This window comes from Xenopus tropicalis, chromosome 5 (assembly GCF_000004195.4).
Source record: "Xenopus tropicalis strain Nigerian chromosome 5, UCB_Xtro_10.0, whole genome shotgun sequence".
Lineage (NCBI taxonomy): Eukaryota > Metazoa > Chordata > Amphibia > Anura > Pipidae > Xenopus > Xenopus tropicalis.
In genome coordinates this window covers 47,877,081-47,904,707 of record NC_030681.2, presented here as the reverse complement: position 1 = coordinate 47,904,707, position 27,627 = coordinate 47,877,081, and the positions used below count along the sequence as shown (strand labels likewise).

Sequence of the window (27,627 nt, the reverse complement as noted above, 5' to 3'; positions counted from 1 at the left end):
TTCAAGTATAATACTTTTATTTTGTTTTTCAAGTGACATACTTTTATTTTTGCTTTCTATTTGTGGAGCAGAGAGCCAAGGAGACACAAAGACCCCTCTCAAAGGCTTTGTGTATTCCCTAAAGGTGTGAAAAATTCCCCTGTAATGTTTACTTGCAACAAACTTCATATGACCTTAAGGACTTATGTGTTCCCTTTCAAAGATGTATTTTTATCCTCAGTCAGTCTCTTAGGTATCGTCGCTGGAGCTCTTTTCCTAATACAATATAATCGTGTAGATGCCACAACTTAAATAATAATAGTCTTTTTGCCGAATAATGCTTTCACTAGTGCCAATTTGTTAACGCAGCACAAATAGTTCCTGAACCAAGCACAATTAAACATGCTCAGGCAATAGCTTGCATAGGGTCAATTTTAACTAGTGAGTAAGCAACAGTAAGCATACACTGTTCCTCATCATTGACATTTATTTATATTGCCCCAGCAAGTTATGCAGAGTTTTACATTACATTATAACAAATGGGGGTCTTAGCATAATTGAACAAAAAAGGGTTAAAGAATAAATATAGTATCAGAGGGCCCTGCTCACAAGAGCCTACAATAAAACCCTTTGTTTCTGATTTTTCAGATGGAGTAAATATAGGGTCATCAGGGTCGGACGTGGCCGCCCAGACCAGACTCATGCCGGCGCTCCCCCTGCCCAACCATTCCTCCCCTGATGCGTTAAATTTTTGCGCTCTCAGGGGAGGATGTCGGGTGAGGGACCCTGCAGGGAGGGGGGAAGAGGGGGTGTTAGGGGACGCAGCCGGCGGGGGCACCCCCTGTGGGCCCTGCACCCCCCAGTCCGACCCTGAGTGTCATCCATGATTTTTCTAGGGAAACCTGGAGAATATCAAACAATTAATATGGGAACTCCAGCTTCTCAACCAAACACAGAAAAACAAATACAAAACAGAAACCCCTAATATACCTATCACTTTAATCTTTTCCTTCAAAAAGTATGAATAAATACTATTTTTATATGCTGAAACCAAGTTGCAAAACAGTTGTTCTCTTTCTGCATCATTTGAAATCCTGGCAGGGGAGGAGGGACTAAAACATTGATGTTACAAATTGTAACAACTTCTCCACAGCTCAGACAGCATGCAGGAACTATATGACCCACAATGCATTGCACTGTAGTGTTACTTTTCTTATTGACATCACATGTGCAGGGAATTCTGGGATTTGCAGGTGCAGGCTGAAGGCAGACTGAGGACAGTCCACTACTGTTAAGAATCAGCCATATAAGCAGGAGAACAGAGGGCCAGGCTTAAGTAACAGTTCCAAACCATAACAGTACTTTTGTAATCAATGTACAGGTATAGGACCTGTTATCCAGAATGCTCAGTACCTTGTATTTTCCAGATAAGGGGTCTTTCCGTAATATGGATCTCCATGCCTTAAGTCTGCCAATCATTTAAACATTAAATAAACCCAATAGGATTGTTTTGCCTCCAATAACGATGAATATGGTATCAAGTACTAGGTACGGTTTAATTCTCACAGAGAAAAAGGAAAAATGTTTTGAAATTCAAAAATATTTGATTAAAATGGAGTCTATGGGAAATGGCCTTCCTGTAATTCAGAGCTTTCTGGATAACTGGTTTCCAGATGATGGATCTTATACCTGTATATTGCAAAGTTGCTTGGAAAGGGAGTTCCCCTTTTATAATACAATCTATCACTTCACTCATAAGGCCAAGAGGTCTTCTGTTAGTTTGGGGGTCCAAGGCAAATTTCCTTTCTACCAGCCCTGAGGAGAATGGATTTCTGCTGTAGCTGTAGCCTCGATGATATAACAGAGTTATAAGGCTGTCTGTATACAGTATTTGTGCGAAGAATATTGCCGGGTTGTTACTTTTCATTATGGTCACCAAAAGAAACCGCTATGGTTTGTATCAGCAGACAAATATAGTGACTGCGGTGCTGTGATTGTGCACACATACAACAAACTGTGCTCCTTGTAATGACCCTTCCATTTTTGTTGAAATGCGTGGCTCCCTCACTAAATGGTAGCAGGTTTATCAGATGTTGCAAGCAGCTGTTGCAGGCAGATGAGCTGTGTCTCCAGCTTGAGGAAGGAAGTGAGCATCTATGTAATCAGACAGATATGCGCACTGAAGGCAGACGTTTGAGGTGAATGAATAATGGAGCCAATTCCATCGCCCATGTGTTACCAAAGCCTGTACAGTGTAATTAGCAATCACCATTTTTAGATTTCCCACTGGCTACTGCATTTGGCCCTCCCTGGACTGAACATGTTTACTTGCTTCCTGCTATTCTTTCTTGTTAATTTCTTAACTCTCTGAACTGTCTCATCCTTTCTGTTGCGCCAACTGTTCAATTTTGTGCCAACAGATGGATGCCAGCCCTGTTTATTTCTCCCTTTTCCTGTCTATATTGGTATATCTTAAAGTGAAATGCAGCCTATTTATAAGTTTACAGACAGCAAAGTATGGGGCGGGGGCAGCAGGACATTGATTGTTTTCTTTGACAGTGGAATTTATCATTAAGAAGCAACAGAGAAATATGCATATAGGACCATAAGGGTGCCATATAAGTGAACCATGTGGCACCACTATTAAGACAAGTTCCAATCATGCACAGAAAGAATGCTCATCCACACAGTGTGCTGTATTCTAATAGTCCTCTCCATGCTGTCTATTAATGGGGATGCAAAAAAACATTAAAATAATAAAAGTAAACATGCATATAAGTGCCAAAACTTCCTGTAAAACCTCCTTTATTATTCTGGCAGCTCCTGCAATATGCAAGGACTTCAAGGGTTAAATAAGAAGAGTATTCATCAATAAAAGCCTTGGTGTGCAGGGTGCATTTGGCACTGTAGGGAGCTCAGAAAGGACAGCACACAGCACAGCACTCTGACAGCTTCAGCAAAACCTTGGGCTGCCGGTATGGTGCCCTCTTAATTATCTGACATGGATGCAATGCTCACAATCCAGTTAGCTCAGAGAAACACAAGTTTCTAAAGACTACTTTTCCAAAATTAGAGAAAGGCTATTTTTTACAGATTTACTTTAATGTCTAAGGAGACTTTTTTAGTTCCTTTTACAAAAAAAGAGAGATTTCACTAAATATAAAATATGCAATATATAGGATCGCATTTATCAATACTGGGTACATTTGAACCTGGCAATAACCTATAGCAACCAATAAGAGATTAGGTTTTTAAAACCTACTTCAAGTAGAAAAATGGAAGCAAAACTTTAATTGCCATGGATAACTGCCCAGAAGAAATCTTGCCCAGTGTTAATAAATGATGATCTATAGGTGCTAAGACATTTTTGTGGTGGCAGTTTGGCACTGCATTCCTGATATTTTTACCATATCTACATATTTTCTTTCATTTGTTTGCTTTACTCAGATTTGAATGGTATTTCCCACTTATATCAATAGGAAGTTGCTGTGTATATCACCCGTTTCAATATAAAAATCCCAATAGTGATGTAAAGGAAGTGGGGTAATAATAAAAACTGCAGGAGTATTTGGGAACACTGGGGGGTGTGACCAAGCAGAGGAATAGTTGACTCCAAACATTCGGAAAGATCAGGAGCATACCTGGATAGGCTAGGACAGGCTAGGGGAATAACAAGATTGGGTATATTAATTTTTAACAGGCCTTACTCGTGTTATAATTATAATTACATATAATTACATAAATATTTAAAATGTTATATAGATCTATTGAACAGTCAGAATACACAAAATAAAAAGAATGGAAATGTACAAAGCAGAGGGAGGGCAGTATGCTACTCAAACTCATTCTGGGCTGGCATCACAGGGGGCCATAACTGTATTTTAAAGTTCTCTTCAAAACCATGTTGGGACAGAATGTTTCATGGATCGAACTGGAGAATTCATTAAGGTTCCCAGCAGTTCAATCTATCTCTGTTTTTTGACAGTCAGGGAACTATTTAACAAAACTGATACTTCCAAGCTGTGTTATTTCGGCATAATTTGTTCAAATGCTTTGCGTAGCAGAACGCAGTTCATCTCTATGGGGCGGGGGTGCTTATCTGCTCAGTGCAAGCTCAATCACCTGTTTGAATCCTAATAACATTTTAAAGCTTTTCATGTGGCAGTAATAATAGCTAAATGTCTAACTATTACTTTTCTATTATATCTTACAAATATTTACAGTCGTAGTCATTGCAGAACATACGGAGCTAAAACTTATGCAAAAAAGGAAGATCTTTCAAAAATAAAAATTATTTGTGTCTGAAAATTGTGTTTTATTTTTAAAACAGCTGTTTGGAAAATACTATTTTACTTACAGTATGAAATAGGAAGTCTATTTCTGCGTGCATAGGGTTTTCACATGATTTATAACAGAGATTTTATATTCATAACTGATATCATTTTAACGGAACATGTAGACCACTCAGGGCAACTGCTGCCATGAGGGGAGTTGAGAAACTCGGCTCAGTGCCCCACAGGGGCGGCAAAGAGCTGCTCCTGGTAATGTTAAGGTTCTGGTTATGAAACTCCGGTTACTGCACTCTTTGCCATAGCAATGGGGTCCCACTTGACATCTGGCGCAGGGAAGGTAAGTGATGGGGGCATGGAGAAGCATGTGCATGCAAAGGGACATCACGGTGGGGAAAGTAAGCATGTACGAGGGGTAGGCAGGAAAGGTACCTGCCTGGCACCCCCCATCATTGCGCCCTAGGCAGGTGCCTCTTCTGCCTATCCCTTATTTTGGCCCTGCTGGGGGGTGAGGGGGTGCCATCGCAGAAGCAGCCTCAGGGTGGCTCAGGAGATAGAATCAATTATGAGACCTCTGTTTTACTGTAGCTGTAGGGCTTGCAGGTTCAACTGCTATCTGCTTGCTAAGGCATATTAACCCTAGAAATGAGGCTCCAGTCAGAATTGAAGATAAATAAAAAAGTAACAAAACAAAAAAGAGAAAAGCCAACCTAGAACACCTACTCTGTCCCAACCATGCTCTAATCCACCCAGGTCATGCTCCCAGTCACACCCCATGTTCCAGCTGCTTCTGAGAATTTTGGGTAAAACTTTTATGCTTTAAATGGAGTTAGCAAAGCATTACTGACATTAATTGTGACTTATTACTGTAGGTGACCCTGTGAGGAGACGGTAAATCAGACTCACTCCTGAAAGACTGTTAATTTAAAAACCAACAAAAAAGTAACTATTAATTACACACTAAAATCTCAATTCAAAGATGAATTTCCTAATTCAAATAGAGCATTTTCTTGCATGTTTAAGAAACATCAAATTTTATTGCTCACCTTCACAGACTGGACAGCACTCCCCTTCTGGCACGTAGTAGCGGTCGCAGTGCAGCTCTCCACACTGTGCTGAGAAACAGATGGAAACGCCACCCTGACAGCGGCAAAAGCGGCACGCATCCATACGGAACATGTCCCCATCATAGTATTCCACGTTATTAAAAATGCACGCAGGCTTGGTTTCTAAAACAAAAAGAAGGGAACAAACTTTCATTAAAAAACTGTAGAGGTGCAATAAATTAGCCCTTTATATTTTATAGTAAACATAGTTAAAATGTAAAATCAGCAAGTTTTTTTTTTTAAAGAATATATAGCACAATTTATTAGGTTATACACATATAAGTTATACAAACAAAAGTGGAGTTGGGAAATACTTGATGTTCTATTCTTTGTCCTCTAACAAGAGTTCAGCATTCATTTCATAGACTACAGGGTCTAGTGAGCAGTATAAGCAGGGTAATTTGTCCGTCTGATTTCGCCACTGAAGGAAGCAATATATTGTGTTTGATGCCACAATCAGTCTGAGGCAGTAGTGGAACCTGCAATGCTACAGCAAATTCCAACTTCCCTTCATTCTATAACTGTGTAATCCTCTCCTGAATGTGTGAAATTACAATAGCTGCTGCAGATGTCTCATTCTGAATTTAATCATGATTATGGGGTACCAGGGTGCTTCAAAATGTAGCTACTGGCAAAAGGCAAGGTCACTAATGCAGTAACCAAATGGATTTTTTTCTTTATTATTCTAAGCAAATTGTATCAATGATGGTTAATTATTGACTGGTTCCTTTGGGTTATCAAAGGGTCAAACTTTGCCAGGTTACTGCATAACTCTAAGTATGTAATGGAGTGGAATCAGCTTCGATACTGTAAATATTCCTCCAAAACCCAAGCGCAGCATGAACCAAAAAGGCATGTGATACAAATTAAATGAAATAATTAAATTATGTAGTATTATCTGAAAAATAAAAAAGCATCACTCACAGTTTCTGGGATGCTATTTGAAAAGCATTATGGGTTTTAACAATTATAGGTATGGGACCTATTATACAGACTGCTTGGGACCTGGAGCTTTCTAGATAAGGGGTCTTTCTGTAATTTGGATCTCTATTAGTGATTAGTAAATTTGTGAATTAGTGAATTAGGATCTCTATTAGTGATTAGTGAATTTTTTCGCTAGACATAGATTCGCAGCGAATTTCCACATTTCTCCATTGGCGAATTGTTTTGCAAAAAAAAAAAGTTATGGTCGTGTAAAAAAGGGCGCGTATCCAAATGGGCATGGTCATGTCTAAAATGGTGTGGTCACGTCAAAATGGGCGCAGGTGACAAAAAAAAGACACAGGTGACAACAAAATTGCGTTTCACAGATTTTTCTCCGTTTCATGAATTTTGCCGTTGTTTCGTGAATTTTTCAGCGAACTGAAACTGGACAAATTCACTCATCACTAATCTCTATACCTTAAGTTTATCGAAAATCATTTAAACATTAATTAAACCCAATAGGGTTCCTCCTATAATTAATTGAGATGAAGTACAAGGTACTGTTTTATTATTTTTTATTAATGTTAAAAAACATTTTTAAAATTTAGAATTATTTGGTCATAATAGAATCCATGGGAGCTAGCTTTTCTATAATTTGGAACTTTCTGGATAACGGGTTTCCAGATAACAGATCCCATACCTGTACTTGTATTTGTAAATCAACATGGTTTTACCCATAATGCAGAATTTTACCCCTTTCGTTACACCACACGAACCACTCTGTTCTCTCTTCCTACTTGAATGAATTTATATTGCAATGAGAATCTTGGTACCATTGTGAATATGTTTATTGTGATTGGATGTTTTTGACTAAACTAACCATAAGGGTTTAAATGCCAAGCAATTAACTACCACTGAGTATACTTCTGCATAGAACCATGCACAACAAACTGTGTTGGGTGCCTACACGCCATTATTGATACAAAAAATAAATTTACTGGTAAAAATTAATTATTTGCAAACTATACTGTGTAATATAGTATTACAAATGACTCCATAAAAAATCATGACAGAAACCCTATCTAACTATGGGGGTGTTGAAGGCTATGCAGAAGCAACAGGAAGAGAAGATGAAAAGGAATGAGAAGAAAGGAGGGTACTAATTAAACCTAACCTAGGAAACAGCATAAAAGGTTAGCGATGTCTATAGCAAATCTAAACATAGTTTAAGAGACTTTTCTTATGCAACACAATATTTTAAGAAAGAGTTTTCCTGTACATACTGTATTGCTTTTATACCTTGTGTCACAATTTGATCTCTGTCCATGTCGAATGGGCTCTGCATGAATCCCCATTCATATGATTTCCTAACAGTTCTGCACAAAAGAAGTGGTTTGATATTTTGTAAATATAAAAAAGTGCTTGTTAAGAAAAAAAAAAAGAATCTAAGTTGCAATTCAAATGACAGAAGAGATCAATGTGGCCAGGTTTTATGTGAAACTGGTATTATCTACAATATTCAGTGTTATCTTCCAAGTTGCAGTTTTTATAGGATCTACTCAAATTCAAACTCACAGCTAAGGTTATGCAAGATCTTTCCTAACTATGCCAGGCCACCTTTGGCTAAAGTATCCTCCATCTGCCTATATAACTTTTAGAAACTGGAGGATCCAACCTGAGCATGCTTGTTTTCTAAACACCAGTAGTTGGCACTAAACAAAGCAGAAAGGCAAATACCATTTTTTTTTTTTTAAAACAAAAATATATACTGTATATATATATGTATATATGTATATATATATGGTCCCTCACCTATTATTACTGATATCAAAGTTACACTGCCTTGCCTATAATGTCTAGAATCGTCACTTATCTTTTGGCTCACTACAGTCAAAGTTCTATCAATTAGTTCTCTTGTATATGTGCTCCCAATAAAACTTTCTATTCAAAGGGAAAACATAAACTTTGCATGGCCATGGTATGGGCACAGTGATTCCAGGTTCTGTATGCACAGAATAATCTTTCTCTACATATCTGCTTATTATTTTTCTACATATCAGTTGGAGCAGCCATGCTACTACCCTCAGGCATTCTCCATGAACATCAATGGAAGCAGCATCCACTTAAAAAAACCCAAGACATCTCTCAGTTCAACATGCCAATATACAAATAAGGGAATTCCTATAAACATACCAAAGTAACTCCAATCAATATCCTTTATATTTATGTTAGATGCAGCCTGCTAAAATATGGATATACACGTAGCATATTAAATACACCCACTGATTTTGCCTGCATAGGATTATAACACTATACTTATTTAACTGTTTTCATAATATTTTTTCCCAATAAAAATCTCCTGAGGATGACAAAATGAAGAAGGGAATGAAAAGGAAACATGGAGAATGAAGTCAATTTGTACAAGTGCAACATATCTATCCCCCTGTGATGGGATTTGATATGATGAACTGCAATAGATAGAAGGATTCAAGATAAAATAATGGTTCCTTGCCTAGAACAGCGCACATTAATTTAGATTTAAGGCTACACAGAGACACAGAGGAAACATAGTGCCAATAAACATATGCAGAACAATGCAATAAAAATCTGCTTTTGCACTGCCTTAAAGAAGTTCTTTAGCACAACTTATTTATACATGATAACAAGCTAGCTCATGGGAGGCTTTCAGGCTGAATTACAGCATTCCTTATGGCATTACTGTATTTGTATGTTGTAAAAAGCACCTTAATTAAAAATGTATTATATCATTATTATATCATTCAGTCCCCTAACCTTACAAAGCTTAGTGGCTTACACATTATTTCATAGATCTTACTTAGACTCCCCAAATATTATTTACAACCAGCTTTGGAACACTGGAGAATATATCTGGAACTATGTGTCCTTTTTCAGATTGATTTTGCAGCTTTGGAGGTGGCACTTTCTAACAAGGGACAGGGGCATGATTGTGCCTTATACACAAAAGAAACATGCAGAATAAGTAAGGACAATGCTACTAGATATTCCAGGGCAGGCAGTAATAACAGGAGTAGTAGATATCACAGTTGTGCCCATCTCTAATATATAAACTTTTCAACTGGCCAGTCAGCATCAGAAAATGACACAAAAATCAATGCTACAAACACTGCAAATCCATCCATTTAACAAGTGATGGAACAAGTGGTCACCACCATACTGTCCACTATACTCTCATGTCCACCTCCATCTTCTCACCAACACCATAAAGATTTTGGGCCTTAATGCCATTATACCGACTTCTCTGAAGCTAGTTCTTTTCTTTGCACCCTTAGCAGAACATGAGAGATGCCACTTGCACAGCCATAGTCTATTGCTGAAGCATAGTCTTACTTTTTAAATTCACACTCAATATGAAATACTAAGTATTATTACATATTTTGATGTTGCCACAATATTGGCATGAGTTTTTCTTCACATCTTGACAATAAAGAAGTCCAAAACTATTCCATGTTTGTCCATAATGGCAAAATCTAGTACAAAAATGTAGCTGAAGTTATAGTCAGGGGCAGATTAATGCATAGGCTTGCCTAGGCTGCATCATATTTCGACTGACTTTTCAGAAGTTATTGTATTGTTACTAATTGTTAATAATTTCAAAGTTAATGGTTGTATATTTCTTAACATTTTGGGAGTAGGCTAGAAGGGGGGCCTTTGGAAAGTGTGCCTAGGGGCCAAAATCTCATTAATCTGCCACTGTATAGAGTAATAGGTCAATCCTCATGTCATTCTTTAAGCTACAGTGAACAGTGACAATTCCAAAAACTGCACTGAATGAAAGATAAGCCAATATGAATGGAACTGTCATACTAAAAATTCCTCAATGCCCATTTAATGCTAGAGAAAAGTATCTGAATCTAAAATAAATATCAATGATGGGCAAGCATCAACAGAGGTTCTCACTTGAGAAACTATGGGCCTATGGCCGGTCTGCAGCAGCCAGCTGTAAAGAACATGCTGTCATAACTACAACACATAATTCACACGTACTATGAAGACAAATCCAGTACAGGTCACATTATTTACTTGTGAGACATATCCATTTCTGTAGACGGTTTTCAGTAACTGAGCCAATCAGTAAAATGAACTTGGCAGCCAACAGGAAGATTTAGGGACTACAGCACAAAGTTATCCGGAGATGATGCTTTTTAAAATCATTTGTCTGGCACTTGTTTCGCCATTAATCATGCGATGCATCCAAGCACAGCCGCAACCAGTCAAAATGTAGGGAAATTACATTTTTGAATGTACATTAAAATGACTGCAATTTGCTGTGAGACGGCAAGGATATGATAGTAAGTCCCGCAAGCTGCGGTTAAGAATTTTGTGTGCAACCTCCATAATAAAAGGAAGGAGTTTGAAAGATTCAGCAGCAGAGACAAATTATATTTGTCAAGCTCATTTATCTTTCATTCTTTCATACCTTATGTATAGGAATAAGTAGCACTTGTCTAGTCTAATATGAGTACTTTTACCTTTCACCAGAAAGCTTCCAACCACCCATTCAGTTCTACAGAATAAATATTGCTGCATGTTTAAAATATTCTGCTCAATTTGTCAGTTTTAGCATACATCCGTTATTTTAAAATGTTTACATAACATGAATATTAATGTTTGGAGACATTTTTATTCATGGAATGTGTTCTTTTCATTGACGCTGGACCTTTTATTCACCTATTCTGTAATAAACTCTAAAGCTAATGTTTGTCAAAGATGATACAGAGAGTGCTGTGTTTGGACCCTGTTGCTCTAGATACTCTACAATAGAATGTAAATGAGTAATACAGGTATTGGATTATTTATCTGGAATGCCGTTATCCAGAAAGCTCCAAAGGCCATCTCCCATGGACTCCATTTTAATCAAACAATTCACCTTTTAAAAATGATTTCCCTTTTCTCTGTAATAATAGAACAATACCTTGTACTTGATCCCAACAAAGATATAATTAATCCTTATTGGAGGCAAAATTGGGTTTAATTAATTAAACCCAATAATCTAATTTAGTAGACTTAAGGTATGGAGATCCAAATTGCAGAAAGATGTTTATTAAAAACATTATTGTGCTCTCTGCACTCGCAGACCCAAATTTTTACTTTCCTACCTCATGGTAGGAGCGGCTCTACCCAAACCTTTTTTACTTGTGAGTCACACTTGTTTCATAAGGGCTACATAAGGGCTGTGATTGGCTATATGGTAGCCATATGTGGACTGCTAACCTGCAGGAGACTCTGCTTTAAAGTAAAAATGCTTCTTTCAAACCACAAATGTAAAATTAGGCACCTACTTTGAGGCCACCTTGAGGAACATCAAATGGGGTCATAAGCAACATATTGCTCATAAGCTTTTGATTTGGGATCAGTGTTCTACAGCATTTTACAACACATACTTTATGTTATGGAGAAATTGTGTGCCTTGAGATGCAGTTTGCATCACATGTCATCATTTATGTCTGGGAACTGTGTATTTTTTTGTGGACTATTGTTTGGGGAGGCTAACCTGGGCTCCCTGAGTTCCCCTTCCACAAAGTATTTATGCCCACCCACCCAACCACTCACTGGTTGACTGTAAATGTTTTGGCAAATGTATATATGGTTCGGGGAGAAATGAAGCCTGGGTAAAGTTTGCAACAAAAAAATAAGTTCTATACACTGCTTCCAATATATATATATATATATATATATATATATATATATATATATATATATATATATATATGCAGAAACATTTATAGGAAAATCTAACAATAGATATGAATAATCTACAGTAACAACTTCAGTCAGAAAGTCACACAGTTGGTCCCAAGCCCCAGCTGGTACCTAATAGTACTTTAGCTTATCAGACTGAAATATAATATAGCAATAATTTCTCTTTTTTTTTACCAAATGCCAAAGAAATGTCATGCAAATAGTCTGGCACTGCTAAAATAACAAATGCTGCCAAGCCTTTGATTTATATAAACTTTTTCATGAAGCCAGAAATTCCAATAACTTTTTACGCCATGTTTGTCAGCTGCACTCACAAATGTATATTTAATGGGGCCATTAGCAATCATCCACTGACTTAAGCTTTCGTCTTTAAAAAAAATCACAATATATGTGTCGCTTTTCTGAACTGGACAATTTTAGCGATATTAAAATGCATTGAAAAGCTATGGACTGCTATCGTATTTAACAAATACTTTACTTGTAGTAGTGTTGAACACAATTATTAAATAAAAATACCACTTTTCAGACTATAGATAATTAGAAATACAGTTCCAAGAACCCTGCTGGGATCGGGTCTTGGCCGCTGGGGCCCACCGGGTTTTTTTCCCAGTGTCCCAGCAGCCCAGTCCGACGCTGATGCTATGGGTTGAACTACACTGGTGCCATTTTGCATGTTAGTAAATATGCTCTTTTTAACCCCATTCCATTTATTTACACAAGCTTAAAATGTACCATGACATAATATATCACAATTTCCTACATTTTAGGTAAATACAAGAAATACAAATGCATTACCATGGAATTTACAGGCAAAACGGAACTCAGCGGTCCTCATTCTGCGGCAGCTTTCATTTTGAGATTAAATAAAATAAATATGCCTCAAGGATACCAGTGCAATAGGGAGTTCTGTCATTTGCTTAGCCAAAACGGCTCATTTTACGAATGCAAATTAATTGTGCAAAGTGCAAACACAGAAGCAAATAGCCATGTTTTCATGCAAGATCGCATGCATTTTTAGCGCTTGTGTTTGTAAATATCATTTCATTCCATATACTAACCAGTTATGAGTAAATATATCGAGATATATTCCCTTTTCTCATACAGAGCTGTCTTTCAGGCGCAGAACATCTCTCAAACAATATGCCAATTACCACGCTGCTACACAGAACCATGACTAACCTTTTTCAGTGCAACTCAATAAGCACATAACCACTTTACAGAACCGGAATATTATTAAGCAGCTGTCGGCAGCCATGAGCCAAAAGAAATAAGACAGGAGACCTGTGCCACAGAGAACCATTTTAACCTCTGTGATGCAAACAGGACCGTAACCACTGTTTTTAGCTGTAATCACACCAGGCAGAGCACACATGGAGTGCACAATATTTTATTTCTGAGTAATCTGTTTCTCATTTCCTGTCTCAGTATCTGAATCCGATTCTATAATTATATAGAAGAGACCACACCTCAAGATCTTCTCTGCCAACAGCCTCCAATTCCTCACAGTATTCTTACCTCTAAATCTGACTCAAACCTATTTTATAAACAATTTTTTAATGGATAGTTAGGAAATGTGATAATGTTTACCTACAGAGGGCACAGTTCTATGCTGAAAAACCTAATCTTTAGTACAAGACAGAAAAACCAAAGGGTTATTGCTATTCCTGAGCTTACAGCCAGCTGCAGTGCTCCTCTAAAAATGAAAATGCTGCCTTTAGGTAAAAGCTGCTCTCAGACTACTAGTGAGAGTGCCCATTATTAGAGCTCTGTACAGCTCTCCACTGAAGACAGCTCACACAGCAGGGGCAGGATTTTATATGACATCTACCATACGCTTAAATCACTTGTGTAAATATCTACAGAAGCCTTTCAATCTGTCCATTTCAAATCAGATGGCCTGGGTAGTGAACAAAGTAGAGAACCATAGAGAACTCTGGGTAGGGAACAGATAGATGAGACTTTTAAAACAAAGGAAACTCTGTACAGTTTGGTTACAGTGCTGTTGCATGTGCCCTTTATTTCTTCTACTAGCTTCTTCTTGTTTTCCTATTTTTTAACAGATCTGTATTCTTTATCCACTCTGTGCATTATATCATGTTACCTTGCGGAGTGAAGAATTAGGTTAACAACAGGGCTGGATCATTATTATCCAAATTAAATGGGTGTAGTGTGTTAGGGCTCTGGCACACGAGGAGATTTGTCGCCTGCGTTTTTTCCCCCTGGCGCTTTGGTGAGAAGTCGCCACGACAATACCCACGAAGAGATTTCATGCGAGTTGAGCTCCAGGCGATCTGCTACCCATCGTACACTCAACAGTTAACCCCCTCATGTTTGCTCAAGTCGCTCAGAAAAGGGTCTGTGTGCGGTTTAAAACAGCAGGCGATTTGAAGTAGCCTTGTATGTTTTGACGCTGGCAATTTCCATTGATTTAGCATTGGCGTCTTGTCGCTCGTCTTGTTGCCAAATCGTTCTTTTAAAAATCGCCGGCGACAAATCTCCTCGTGTGCCAGAGCCCTAACTGTGAAGCCTCTGTGCTAACCATAGAAGTTATTCACTAAAATGCACTCCAACCTTGGAGCAAGGTGTAATAAAAAAGGAACAATGAAACAAGGTGTTCGGGCTAAAGTACAGTAGCAGGTAATTACTTTAGAGATGTACTATCAAGTGATGGCAGTAACATGGACGGGTTCCTCTTTGATTTTAGTTTGTTTTACCTTATCATTCCTGCCCGGTTCCGCATACACCTCCCCTTTTTTCTTTCCTCTCCTTTCTACTCCATTTTTGGTGGATTGTTCTTCACTATGCCACACAGGACCGGAACTAGGGGAAGGCAGAAGAGGCACCTGCCTAGGGTGTAACGATTGGGGGGCGTCAGGCAGCAACCTCTCCTGCCTAGCCCACGGTCCCTTCTCTTGCCCCCGCCAGATATCATAAGGGTAAGGTACAGGGGCGAGGTGGCCGACTGGGTTGCATAGGGTGTCCGGTCGGCTTGGCCCGCCCCTGATGCCACATATCTTAATAACATCATATTTTGTGTTCAGTCTGAAGCTATATTAACGTATGTTGGCAATTTAAAAGAGAATTTAGTCAAAACTGTATTAAAATGTACAACATCTCCACAGACCCTACGCATTTCGTGCCTTAAGGCATTTAATCGTGGGTCCATGATTAAGAGCACTTGGGGCACAAAACACGTAGGGTCTATGGAGATCTTGTACATTTTAATCTAGCTTTGAATAAAGTTTTTTTAATTTTATTTCTATTCCCATATGGATGTTGCTCTTGCTTTAAGCACCCTATACTGAGGGTCTGGGGCTGGTGCACCTGGACCACTAGATTTACATGGTGTGTGACTTTCTACTTATGTTCTTTATGTGCCTTCAATCTTTGGATCAATATAATTTAAATGAGATGACAAAGGACCCTGACACAAAAATGTATTCATGAGAAAAAGAGAAATGTACTACAGGTATGGGACCCGTTATCCAGAATGCTCGGGACCTGGGGTTTTCTGGATAAGGGGGTCTTTCCGTAATTCGGATCTCCTACCTTAAGTCTACTAAAAAAATTATAAAACGTGAATTACTTGATTACAATGGAGTCTATAAGAGATGGGATTTCTGTAATTCGGAACTTTCTGGATAATGGGTTTCCGGATAATGGGTCCGATACCTGTACTCTGTCTGCATCTCCCCCTCCCACACCAGTTTTTCTTTTCTTAATAATGTTACAGAAAAGTGTAGTAGTGGGGCCTGCTGTCTCTGCATTTAATTAATTGTTCCCTTATAAAACTGAAGAATACTTATTAGTCCCCAATCCCCCCATCTTGCACTTTTCACGACAATAATTAAAATTATTGTCCAGAATTTTATGTACACACAACCCCCAAACCTAATTCATATCTATTCATTTTATCTACTATCACTGACTCTATCCAATTCTTCTGCAGAAAACATAGAAACCATCATTAGAAATAGAGATTATTGTGAATTGTCAACTATTTGTCAAGTGACAAATAATACAAGGGGGATCTGGTATAAAAAAACAAAAAAGCTGTAATGAGTTTTATTGGGTTTTATAATGTTATTGATATATATATGTATATTGCTCTTCTTTCTTGAATTTATGTCATTGATCTGTTGTCCCTGTTTGGAAACTGAATGCCTGATTTACACATCAAGGCAAAAATCAATAGGATTATTTCTTTTTAACAAGCTGCAAATCAGAGGTGATCAAGATCAACCCTTCAGAACCTCAATCTAATTTAAGACAAACCAATCATAAGTAATGATAATTAACCGAGATTAAGGGCATATAACAAAAGTACCGAACTTTGTCCACCCACTTTAAAACAATTTAACGATGATGAGGCTTTGAACACAGACCTTCAATAACACCTCTCTCTTCATCAGGAAAAACCACCCAGAAAAAGCATGAGATAAAATTGTTCTCCAGTCGGCCTAATTAGAAGTGAAATGAACAGAGGAGACAGACAGAGGTGAAGCAGCTCCTATATCTTTCACTTCATTTTAAGGCCAATTACCTTTTTCTACAGCCTCTAAAAAAACGGAAATCAAATAATGATTCATTTTAAAGTCATTTTCATTTTTGGGTGCTAAGAGATTCTAAAGCAACTTCAAATGAGCCCTTCTCGCCTGTTTGTGTTGATGAGGTATGTGACAAATTGCACTGATATAACCAATTTGTTTGATTTCACAGATATTTTACTTAGTATGCATAAAGGAATATATCTGAGTTTCAGGCTCACGAGGCACAATACAAAAAAGACAAAATCGAAGACAGATTAAAATCAGCTGTATCTAATGAATGCTTATCCCAGGTTGCGTACCACTTTACCATATACAGCACCCACATGCAATTTATGATCTGCCTTCTACCTCCCCTACACATACCTTTTTGGTTTGGCTAGTCCATTCCTACCCCGACCACAGCAATGTCTCAACCATTACTGGATCTGCACTTGAGTATGCAACAGAAGGCTACACCCCAGGACCCTACTCTATAACATATACAAGGGTATGCAACATAAGCCAATATCCTTAAGCATCATTGTCATCTGTGAATTTGCGTAAGTTGACTAGTACAGTTTGTTCCAGGACTGTCCTTAAAGGGATTCCATATTACAATAAATTGCAAATAATGTATTCTTTAACCAATACATGCATTTTAGCTGTAATATTGTTGTTTAGGCAGCCATATCAGTGCATTGTGTCTGATTCGAAGCTTTCAATTAGAGTGAGCGCCACACAATAGAACTGCTTTCAGATAACCTATTTCATCTACTCAATAAAACTGAAGGAGCCATGAGCTGGAATTGGATTTTTACCATTAAGTGTGATTCTCATAGGGATCATTTTTAGCAATGCAGCTGTCAGGAACCTGTTGCTACTTTCCCACTGTTTTGCTGATTGGCTGCTGGGGGGGAAATTAGGGGGGTAATATCACTCCAACTTGTAGTGCAGCAGTAAAGGGTGACTGAAGTTTATCAGAGCACAAGTCACATGACTGAGGGCACCTGAGAAATGAAGAATATGGCTAGTCCCATGTGAAATTTTAAAATTAAATGTAAAAAAAAATCTGTTTGCTCTTTTAAAAAAAACAGATTTCAATGCAGGATTCTGTTAGAAATGCTCTATTAACTGATTCTTTTGTTAAAAAAAAAAAAGCATGTTTTCCCATGATGAAATCCCTTTAAAATGAACTATACCCTTACATTATTACAAACATAATTGTGCTTGGTAAAGAGAAATATTTATGTTGACATATGTTTAGGGCATCTCTAAAAGCTATGAGAGAACCTTGAAGTTGAATGTCATCCAGCCCCAACTAGGTTCCCATATCAGAAGAAGATGGGACAAGGCAGACATACAGAAAGCCTTACAGATGTACAAAAAAAATTCCTGTGGTTGAATTACTGAGATTTTTCTGAGTGTCCTTTTAACTGTGACGTTATATCTGTAAACAAATTGGTCAATATGTTCAGGTTGCACTAATTGTGCAATATACTGTACATGACTGCCATAATTTCAGCAGTTAAATGTGTACCTATTTCATTTCCACAGAATACTGCTTCATCTTTAGTTGTTAGTGGTCTACAAAATATTATTGCATCTCTTCTATATCAATTACAACAGGGGAGCGCTTCTATAGCTCAGTTAAAAGAAAAGATCTTTAGTTTGCTCACATCTAGAAATCCATGGTTTTTAAATAGCTTACCAGGAAATGCTACATGCCATGGGTTACTAGACAAATGGCAAACTTGAGACCATTAATTACGTCCTCCATCATTAGTCTTAGATTGGGAGACTGAACTCGGAAACAATGAAACATTTTAGACACAGTTTTTGTTGTCTTGGAAAGTGTTGTCTGCTCCCATGAGGACTGAATATATTTTCATATAGTTATATGAACAACTAGTTAAAAATACATCATTGAGCATGTCAGTAAAACACCTATTCATAATGTACAAATCTAATGCATTACCTGAGCAGAAAGAATATTCCACATGCATAAATTCTTAAAAAAGTGATATACTGTAATCTTCCTGGTAATTAAATTCTTATCAAATATTAATAAGCATTACATATTTATTTATGAGAATGCATATACACAAAACAGTGATTTTATTCAGTCATGTAAATCATGCATCACGTCGGCTTTTTGTTAGAGTATCATTTGCATAGCAACCTCTCGTATATAGAGAGAATATGGGGTGAAATACAGCAATTATGATACAGAATTAAAAATGGGGGAAAAAATGCACAGTGGAGCTGTGCACTGGTAATGATCAACCTTGCAAGGATCAAACATGGAGTAGCTTTGGATTTTATTAGGGATGCATCAAATAAAGCATTCGGTTCAGGATTCGGCTAAGATTCGTACCCCGGGCTGGTGCCCCTGTTAGGAGAAAACAGCACCAGCCCGGGGTACCTGGAGCGATGCGCTTCCTCCTTCCGGCTTCGTTTCGCTGCGACTACACAATAGTGTATGCGCAGGCCCGGATTTGCGGAGAGGCCGCAAAGGCCCGGGCCTAGGGCGGCACAAATTTGGGGGCGGCATGCCGCCCCGCCGCACCGCAATCTAAAGCTTTTTCGCCCATACGGAGCAGTGGGGACCTCTCCCCAACTGCTCCGTATGCGAATGCTTACACGCTGTATCGATCGCGCATACGTGCGGGGAATGCCGATCGTGCGTTTGCGCATGCGTGGGGGTGCCGATGGTGCGTTTGCGCATGCGCGGAGCAAGACGGACTGAGGTGGCCTTGGGGCGGCGGGATTACAAATCCGGCCCTGTGTATGCGCAGTAGAGTGAAAAGCCGACTTCTCTGTTAAAGTTTGGCTTTTCACTCTACTGCGCATGCGCGCGCAGGGAATCAGGAAGGAGGAAGCACTGCAGGTACCTCGGGCTGGTGCTGTTCTCTCTGAACAGGGGCACCAGCCCAGGGGAAAAGGTAAGCGATTCAAGTCACTTGGGGGTGCCTAACATTTTGGCACCCCCAAGTGACTTTGCCTTTCCTTCTCCTTTAAACATACGTGACTTTTGGTCACATGAACAAAAGCCCTGCTTACCTTCAGAAATAAAACAAAACACCATTTTTGTGATAAAAACAATAGGCAAAAAGTATGTTTGGCAGAAGCTCTATTCATTGCACTCATGTTGAACAAGGGAGTATACTGCCCCTTTATACATAACTACAATAATTTCAGTTTGTGTTTTTAAAGGTCCAGTTACAATCAGAGACAAGACTTACAGCTGGGAAGTCAGTCTCCTAGGAACTACACAGGTATAAAGAATTAAAAGCTACTTTCCATACAAAGCAGTTATGCTAATGCCTCTCTCTTCTCCTGCAGTTTTGATCCAATCATTGTTATTCTCTGCAGAATCAGAGGCCCTCCTCTGTGACTGAATCAAAGAAATATACAAAGTATTTATTCTTTTTGGTAGTTAGCTTGCTGCACTATTAAGCAGAAAGCCCTCAGAAGTGCAAGTGACTCAATTCCACAGAGACAGGTACAGTTGATAAAAATAGCAATTTTTCCTTAACCTGTTTACATATATTTACAATAGCTCGTAGGGGTTGTTTTCCATAATGATCAACGTAAGGACCCAGTTTAAATACATGAAGTAAAAACTTCAACCATTACAAATAAAGTCCTTTGAATGAAATGTACAATTTAGTTAAGAGTGGCTTTTGCACATAATGGTCTGGCCACCATGTAATATAGATATTATGAATGTATTACAATATGACCCTAATATCTGGTCACATCACAATGAATATACAATATCACAGTGAGCAGCGAAGCTACAGTAGTGCCAACCTGTCAAGGTTCTGAGACCTGGTAACAGGGTGTTTTGAATTTTTCAGCATAAACAAAAAGTGATGTGAATGAGATAAAATAATATACTAAATAGGTTGATAAAGAAATTGCTGAAATTTTTAAAGCACATTAAAATTTAGGATCATCAACGAGATGTCAGAGTATATAACATTTGCAGCATTATCAGTTTATCATGGCAATACTGTTTTGTCTTCAGTTTTCCAGCACAGTATAGTCAAGGTTTGTAGGGGCACTTCTGCCATAAGTCAAGGAACCTGACAAGAAGCACTTTACCAGACGGGGGCAGAAGCACCCCTAAAGCATTGCAGATTAGGGATGTAGCGAACCTAAAAAAAAAAGTTCGCGAACACGTTCGCGAACTTACGCCAAAAAGCGTGAATATTTGCGAACTTTGCGAACCCCATAGACTTCAATGGGAAGGAGAACTTTATAACCTAGAAAAGCCATTTCTGGCCAGAAAACTGATTTTAAATTTGTTTAAAGGGTGCCACGACCTGGACAGGGGCATGCAGGAGGGGGATCAAGGGCAAAAATTTATCTAAAAAATACTTTGTTGAAAAAGCGTTGCGTAAAAACAGGCAGACCTAGCGGAAATACGCGGCATTTTTTGCTATTTCGCGCTATTGGCACCATGGAAACGGGATTTGCTTACACCAGTACTAGGCTGAAAAACCCCATGTGTGGTTGTGCGGCGTTTTTTAGGCTGAGAAAAAACACAGAGAAAAAACGCAGCGAAAAAAAACGCGGCGAACCCAAATTGCGAACATACGCGGAAAGTTTGCGAACTTGCGAACACCCGATGTTCGCACGAATTAGTTCGCCGGCGAACAGTTCGCTACATCTCTATTGCAGATAAGTTCAGCCAAAATTGTAACCAAATTATGGAGTGGACAATTGTGAATTGGGAACAACCTGTGACAAAATATTTCAGCCAGCACAACAAGTAAAGTGTAAGCAGGGCTTAGCCCCTGCGTGTTTATTCAAAATGCAACATTTTGGGGGCGTACCCCTTTCGTTAGGAGGTAAGGGTGTGCTGGTGTAAATATTTTTCCCATTGAACAACCTGTGACAAGACAGCATGTAAAGCCAGGAGACCAGAGGGGCTGGAGGGCAGAGGACAACCATCATGGGAAGATAGAAGCTGACCTCTGTTCTTTTACTCTGTTGGTAACAATAATGTAGACTAGGCATTAATCCTTAATTGTAAATAATGTAAATATTGTTTTAGTTTAAATAATCACTTAATTGTAACAATGATTTGATTTATTATTCAATTTATTCCTTTTATATACACTTATTTGTGTGGATTATTTGTCTGCTTCTCAAAAGAACCATAACCCTAGTAAGAGGGATGAAAAATATTATTAATATTATACTAAATCTTACATCACTATTGAAATTTCCGTGGTGTCCTATTAGTTTAATGCCATTAGTTTAATCCCAGTTGCTTCACTGTTCAAGTGTTGACGCTCTGATGCTAGACTGGTTGGCACAGGGAGTGACGCAAGCTTCATATTGTAATAGATTGGATTAATGCCTAAGTGGTAATATCACTTAAGGAAGAAATTGTCATTAAATACAGGTCACTTTGACATGGATGGTATACAATTTAGGAAATACAGATGTACAGTCCTCAGATCTAATAATAGATAATAAAACAGATTTTTTTTTATTGCCAGAGAACTCTAATATTTAGTGCAGAGCAAGGAAATGTTGGTCTCAATATTACTGGGAAGCATTATGACTGAATGACACCCAAAAGGACTACACAAGAAGCTGTTGCTAAGCTACATCTGTTAAATGAGAAAAAAAGAACCATTAAGTTTTATATGGCTTTGAAAAAGCAAAATATATTCTTAAGTTCTTATGCTGAAGTCAAGGAATGATTAAGTGAAAATAAGGTGAGAGATTTTAAATAATAAGTTGGTTGCACAAATGAATTCATAATTAAGCACCACAATGCTATTGATTTCCAGATACTTTTACAGGCATGCGACTGCCCAGATTTGTGTTTTTCAAGATAAGTGTGCAAACAGTATATAATAGCTGAAATGCATGCTGGCCATAGGCATACTTAGAAAATGTGTGTGTCACTTGTTGTTAGGTTGGACAGGGATTAGAACCAGGAATGTACAGGTTTCTGGTTGCTCTCCTTAACCATTAGGCAGCTGGTAAACTCTCTCATCTCTAATTTACTTTCATCCTTATTTATTCTCAGGTTTTCACCTTTCCCTTCCATCACAATTTAGCAGCATTTTGGTCAGCCAATCAGCTAGTCAAGCCTAATTTAAACAACACCTATGGGCCCCCTCCCCACCCTCCCTCCTGCTCATGTCCCCCGTTCCCTGTCTGATTGTGACTGGTAGGTAACAAAGCAGTTGGGGAGGTGGGATTACCTACAGCTATAGTGGATGCAGACCCCATGGTCTGGGCCTTCCTGTCACCAGGGCCCCCGTGACTGCAAGGTATGCTTCCTCTAGCCACTGTTTCCTTGACCTCCCTTACTTGCCTGAGCATTGGCCTCTGAGAGCTTGAAAATGCTTATCCTTATTACCTCTTGCTCCAGTCCTGTCCTGCTCCAGTCTTGTTCCTGAGTCTGTGCCACCTAATCTTGTCTCTTTGCATGCTCTGTTCCGCTTTTGCCTATTCCTGTCTGTTTGCCCACTTTGTCCTGCTCCTACCTGTCCTGTTACTAACTGGTGACAATAGCGAGTCCTTGCCTGTGGCACCCACCACCCATCTGACCCCTTACACCTGTATGTATGCCCATGTTTCATATGCTAGCCACACTGAAGCTCATACATCTTTCAAGAAACCAAATTATCAGGAAAATTGTGGATTACCAGTGAAAGAAAAGACATGCAGAAATGTTGCAGACATACCATAGTGCCGAGTGGCAATAGTTCTAATGAAACCTTTTAAGAATGACTAAATTTGACTCTAATTTCTGCGATATCACAAGATATATACAAAAGTAGAAATACCAATGTTATCAATGTTTTGATAGACATCCTGCAGCAGATACAAGTGCAACCCAATACACTTTGGCCCTAATAGCCTTCCTGCAGCACCAAGTGTAGTTCAAGAATGAACAGGTTTAAATCAGCCGCAAGTACTTCAGAAGCGCAGATTAAACTAGTTATGCAACTTCTAATTAAACTATGATTTTCAAGAGGAGGCACGCTTGTCACTTGAATACCAAACAGGTTAAACAACTGAGAAACAAAACTGTCAAACCGTAGCTTAATTCAGTCAAATACAGACACGCTTGTTCATTACAGCAGTTTAATTATACCTTGAATGGGAAGGCATTTCTCATTATTTTTAATGATTAATGCATTTATCATTTTTTGCATTCCAAGCAATTATTACCCTCTGAGTCTTCCCAAGTTGCTTTGCTTGTAGTGACATATTCATCATGCACCGAGCAACTTTTGATGAAAGAGGACCTGCCATTTATGAAAAACAAGAAAATACCTTTTGGCTTTGTTTACTATTCTTTTCCCGTGTACTGTCTGGCCATGTATATTTGCATACGTCAGTTGGATTTATAGTTGTCCTTGTAAAAATATTGTGTGTGAAATGACACACGTAAACATTGATGTCACCAAGCAAAATGCATGCTCTTAAAATAATCTCACGGACCAGACTGTGCAGTGAAAGCTATAAAGTCTGTTGAGATGTCCATAAACCATAATAACAGAAAACTAAGGTTGACTTCCTTAAACTGCTTGGCATTGAAAAGACACTATAATGAGCACCAAATGATATCACTGCCAGCTTCTGAGACAAAATAAAATGCCATGACACAGGGAATACTATATTCGGAGTCAATGTACTAGGGTGGTTTGGAAAAACAATCCATCATTATTTATTGCCAGCAGAAAACACTAGTGCTATATATAAACCGAAAGCTGGATTTATTTTCTACACAAATCGGGACATTTTTCTTTAGATCAACAAACAGGCGTATGCCATAGGGCTAGGAATATTACAGATAAAAACTGGTGATATCATCATCCTGGGTCAGTTCAACCCCCTCTAGGCCAATCGTTCCATTCATTTAAGTATAGTCTTTTCACATGGGCATCATCATCTAACAGCTTACTGTTTGTCACATAGATTTAATATACCTGCTACTGATGAAGTTAACTTCAGTGATGCATTGATTATATGTCAAGTAATGTCTGCCATTGTAGGTGCAACTGCCACATTGTATATATTTATGTGTCAGCCATGAAGTTACACCCTTTTGATATCTATGTACTGTAGCATGATGTACTCCTAAGGGAACTTGTGATATCTTAAAGGTTCAAGTCCAAGCTTCCTTGAACCGACTGGATGGATATTTTAGGAGCCCATACATGTACCTGTATGTATGTGTGTGTGTATATATATATAGTTGAAATGAAGTACTGCGGAAATTGTACATAAGGGCAACTATTCTTCACACACAAATTGAAGAATAGTTGCCCTTATGTACAATTTCCGCAGTACTTCATTTCAACTTTATTACATTCCAATTTTCCTTCAGGGTGCATTTCACATGCATATTACAAATTAGAAGAAGAAGGAAAGATTCAGTCACTGGGGAGTGCCAAATGTTAGTTACCATCCAGTGAGTGTAATCTCTTACCTGATGTCAGAGGCCGTTGTTCCTGTTAGCTGAAACATGCACCGGCCCAGGGTATTTTTTATGCGACCACCAAACAGCAATTATCTTTCAATTCTTCCTTCCTTCTACTGTGCATGTGTACCCACATGAAAAAGTGAAGAACCCCGGACTGTTGCAGTTTTCTGTTAAAAAGAGCACCAGCCCAGGGTATCAGGTAAGTGATTACAATTACTAGGGGTGCCTAACCTTTGGCACTCCCCGTGCCATGATTGAACCTTTCCTTTTCCTTTAAGCTCAGGTTGGGCTCCCTTATTCAGTGTTTGAGTGCCTGGGCAATGCCAGTAGAATATTTAGTCTCCATACTGTCTTCTGAGAGGTGCCGCTCATACCTTAAATACTTCACCTTAGCAACTGAACCTATTATTTAGAAACAACTTATCTGATACCCCTCAAAAAAGCATAAAAATCATTCACGAATCCCTGGGGTCATCAGTACTAACCATTTGATGCCTACTTGCTCGATATTGCTGAGGTCCATCATGTTTGAGGGTCAATAGTCAAGGGTCAAACATATCCACATTCTTTGCCTGGCGAAAACAGTTCAGGGCCTATACTAAGTAATGCATTCTTTTTAATAAGTTACTGTCTGGTCATATTTTTTATTTAACTCAAAAGTGTTTTCTTATGTAAGTGTGGAGCTGGACATGGATAATAGATGAGCATCAGAACATTATACATGATTATAATTTAGGTGGAATATAGCCATGTATCATGGAAATCTGGTGGCGTTCTTTAGAAAGAGCCACACTGACCATGCATATACAGATGAGCTGCTAGAAAGATAAAGGTTTAGGAAAATTAGTTCTGAGCAATCTCAAAAACTTTGGCACCGCAGATTAATAATTAATTGGTTAAATAAGTTATAACTAAAATGTAAATATTAGAGACCTAGTAAAAGTAAAAAGTGAAAGAGATATCCATATCAACAAAATCAGTGAGGAAGGGGCTGAATCCAGATGGAATGTATCACTGGCAGGGTTGATAGGAATTCCAGGCAATTAGCATTTAACCTGTCAAAGTCCCAAAGTCTATCTGAGCAACTAGTAGACATGGATATACAGCTTACCATATACCTCGAGGGCTGTTACTAGAGGTAGGCAGAAAAGGCACATGTGGTTTGGGCACAACAATGTCGGTGGTGGGGCTAGACATGTGCCCTTTCTGGTCCTCCTGTATCTCCTTACCCCTACTGCTTGTCACCACTTCCTATCGCTCCTCCCACTTTTAACTGGTTCTTCCAGCTCCTCCCCTGACTCAATCCTCTACTCGTTCTCAGGTACCAGAGCAGCATTTATTGTGGAGGTGGGGGTTGGGGTGGAGCATCTTGCCTTGGTCACATTCACCTTTTGTCCCAGCACGGTTTATTAATTGTTAATATAATAATTAATAATTGTTAATATAATAATTGCCCAAGAGTTTCACCTGCGATGACAATTATTTTAATATATTTAACTTCTTTAAGTGAGCTGAAATTAAATAACAAAAGAGTGATACAGAAGCAATATATAATACAAATCAAAACACTGAAATCCCTTCTATGTCATGATTCACGCAGAAAAATGTGCAGGCTTTTTGGATTGAAGGTATCACCCTCGAGCTCAATTATAAAACAATAATATTAATAATATTGCTTCTTTCAAAGGGAATCCAATTGTTTTCATTTAATGGCAGAGTCCATCATCTCAAAATCAATTTCCCACTTACTTGGTTTATTGACATTATGCAGACCTCAAGCTGTTTTCACTTATGTGGATAAGAAATGTTCCTATCCTGATGATGAATCTGTGTTTCATAACATAACTTATTTTAAAAAGGCACCATAAACAACAACTGTATATTACAGTCAGGGCTATTATTTTACTCTGAAGAGACATGTAGATTCAATAAGCTCAGAAACTCTAGGCTACAAACAGCCAGTATTATAATTAAAATGCATTACTCATATTCTTTTGTTAGAATAATATCTTCCAGGGCTGGAAATTTCCTGCCCTGCAGAGCTTACAATCCAATCCAAGTTTAAATTGGAAGCACTGAATTACAATGATTTCCTCTTCTCTGTAGTAATAAAACAGTACCTTGTACTTGATCCCAACTAAGCTGCATTACATATTTAGGGGGATATTTATTAAAAAATAAAAAAACTGCAACAAAATGCGACACACACTGCCAGGCTTTTCGGACGGTGTACAATAAAACACACCTTGACAAATTCACCATATATTTTACACAGCTTTTTACACATTTTTTTCAATTCCTACCCAGTGCTGTCACACCACACATCCACTTGTATACCATGCCCCCCCCCCCCAAAAACATTTTAACAAATGGGAATATCATATTTATATCTTTATAATTTTGAGGTCGCTGGCACACATAGTAAATAGCTATGGCAAATAGCCATATTTAGTTAGAAGTCACCTTGTTTTAACTCCTTTAGTAGGTCTGTGACCAACAGTAACAGGTCCTGCACCCTTTGTCAGTAATTTGCACCCCCTAACCTAACTTACCCATCAATCATCATACAAAGTCCATCGATATGCATGTGGAAT

At 38.4% G+C, this 27,627-nt stretch overlaps 1 protein-coding gene across 1 annotated transcript in view; it reads right to left on the bottom strand.

The window, feature by feature from the left end:
- crim1 (cysteine rich transmembrane BMP regulator 1 (chordin-like)) overlaps positions 1-27,627 on the bottom strand; it is a 440,400-nt gene that overhangs the window by 128,341 nt on the left and 284,432 nt on the right. Inside the window, exon 6 of the mRNA XM_002936373.5 lies at positions 5,315-5,497. Coding sequence (XP_002936419.1) covers positions 5,315-5,497 — 183 coding nt within the window. The remainder of the gene's footprint in view (positions 1-5,314; positions 5,498-27,627) is intronic.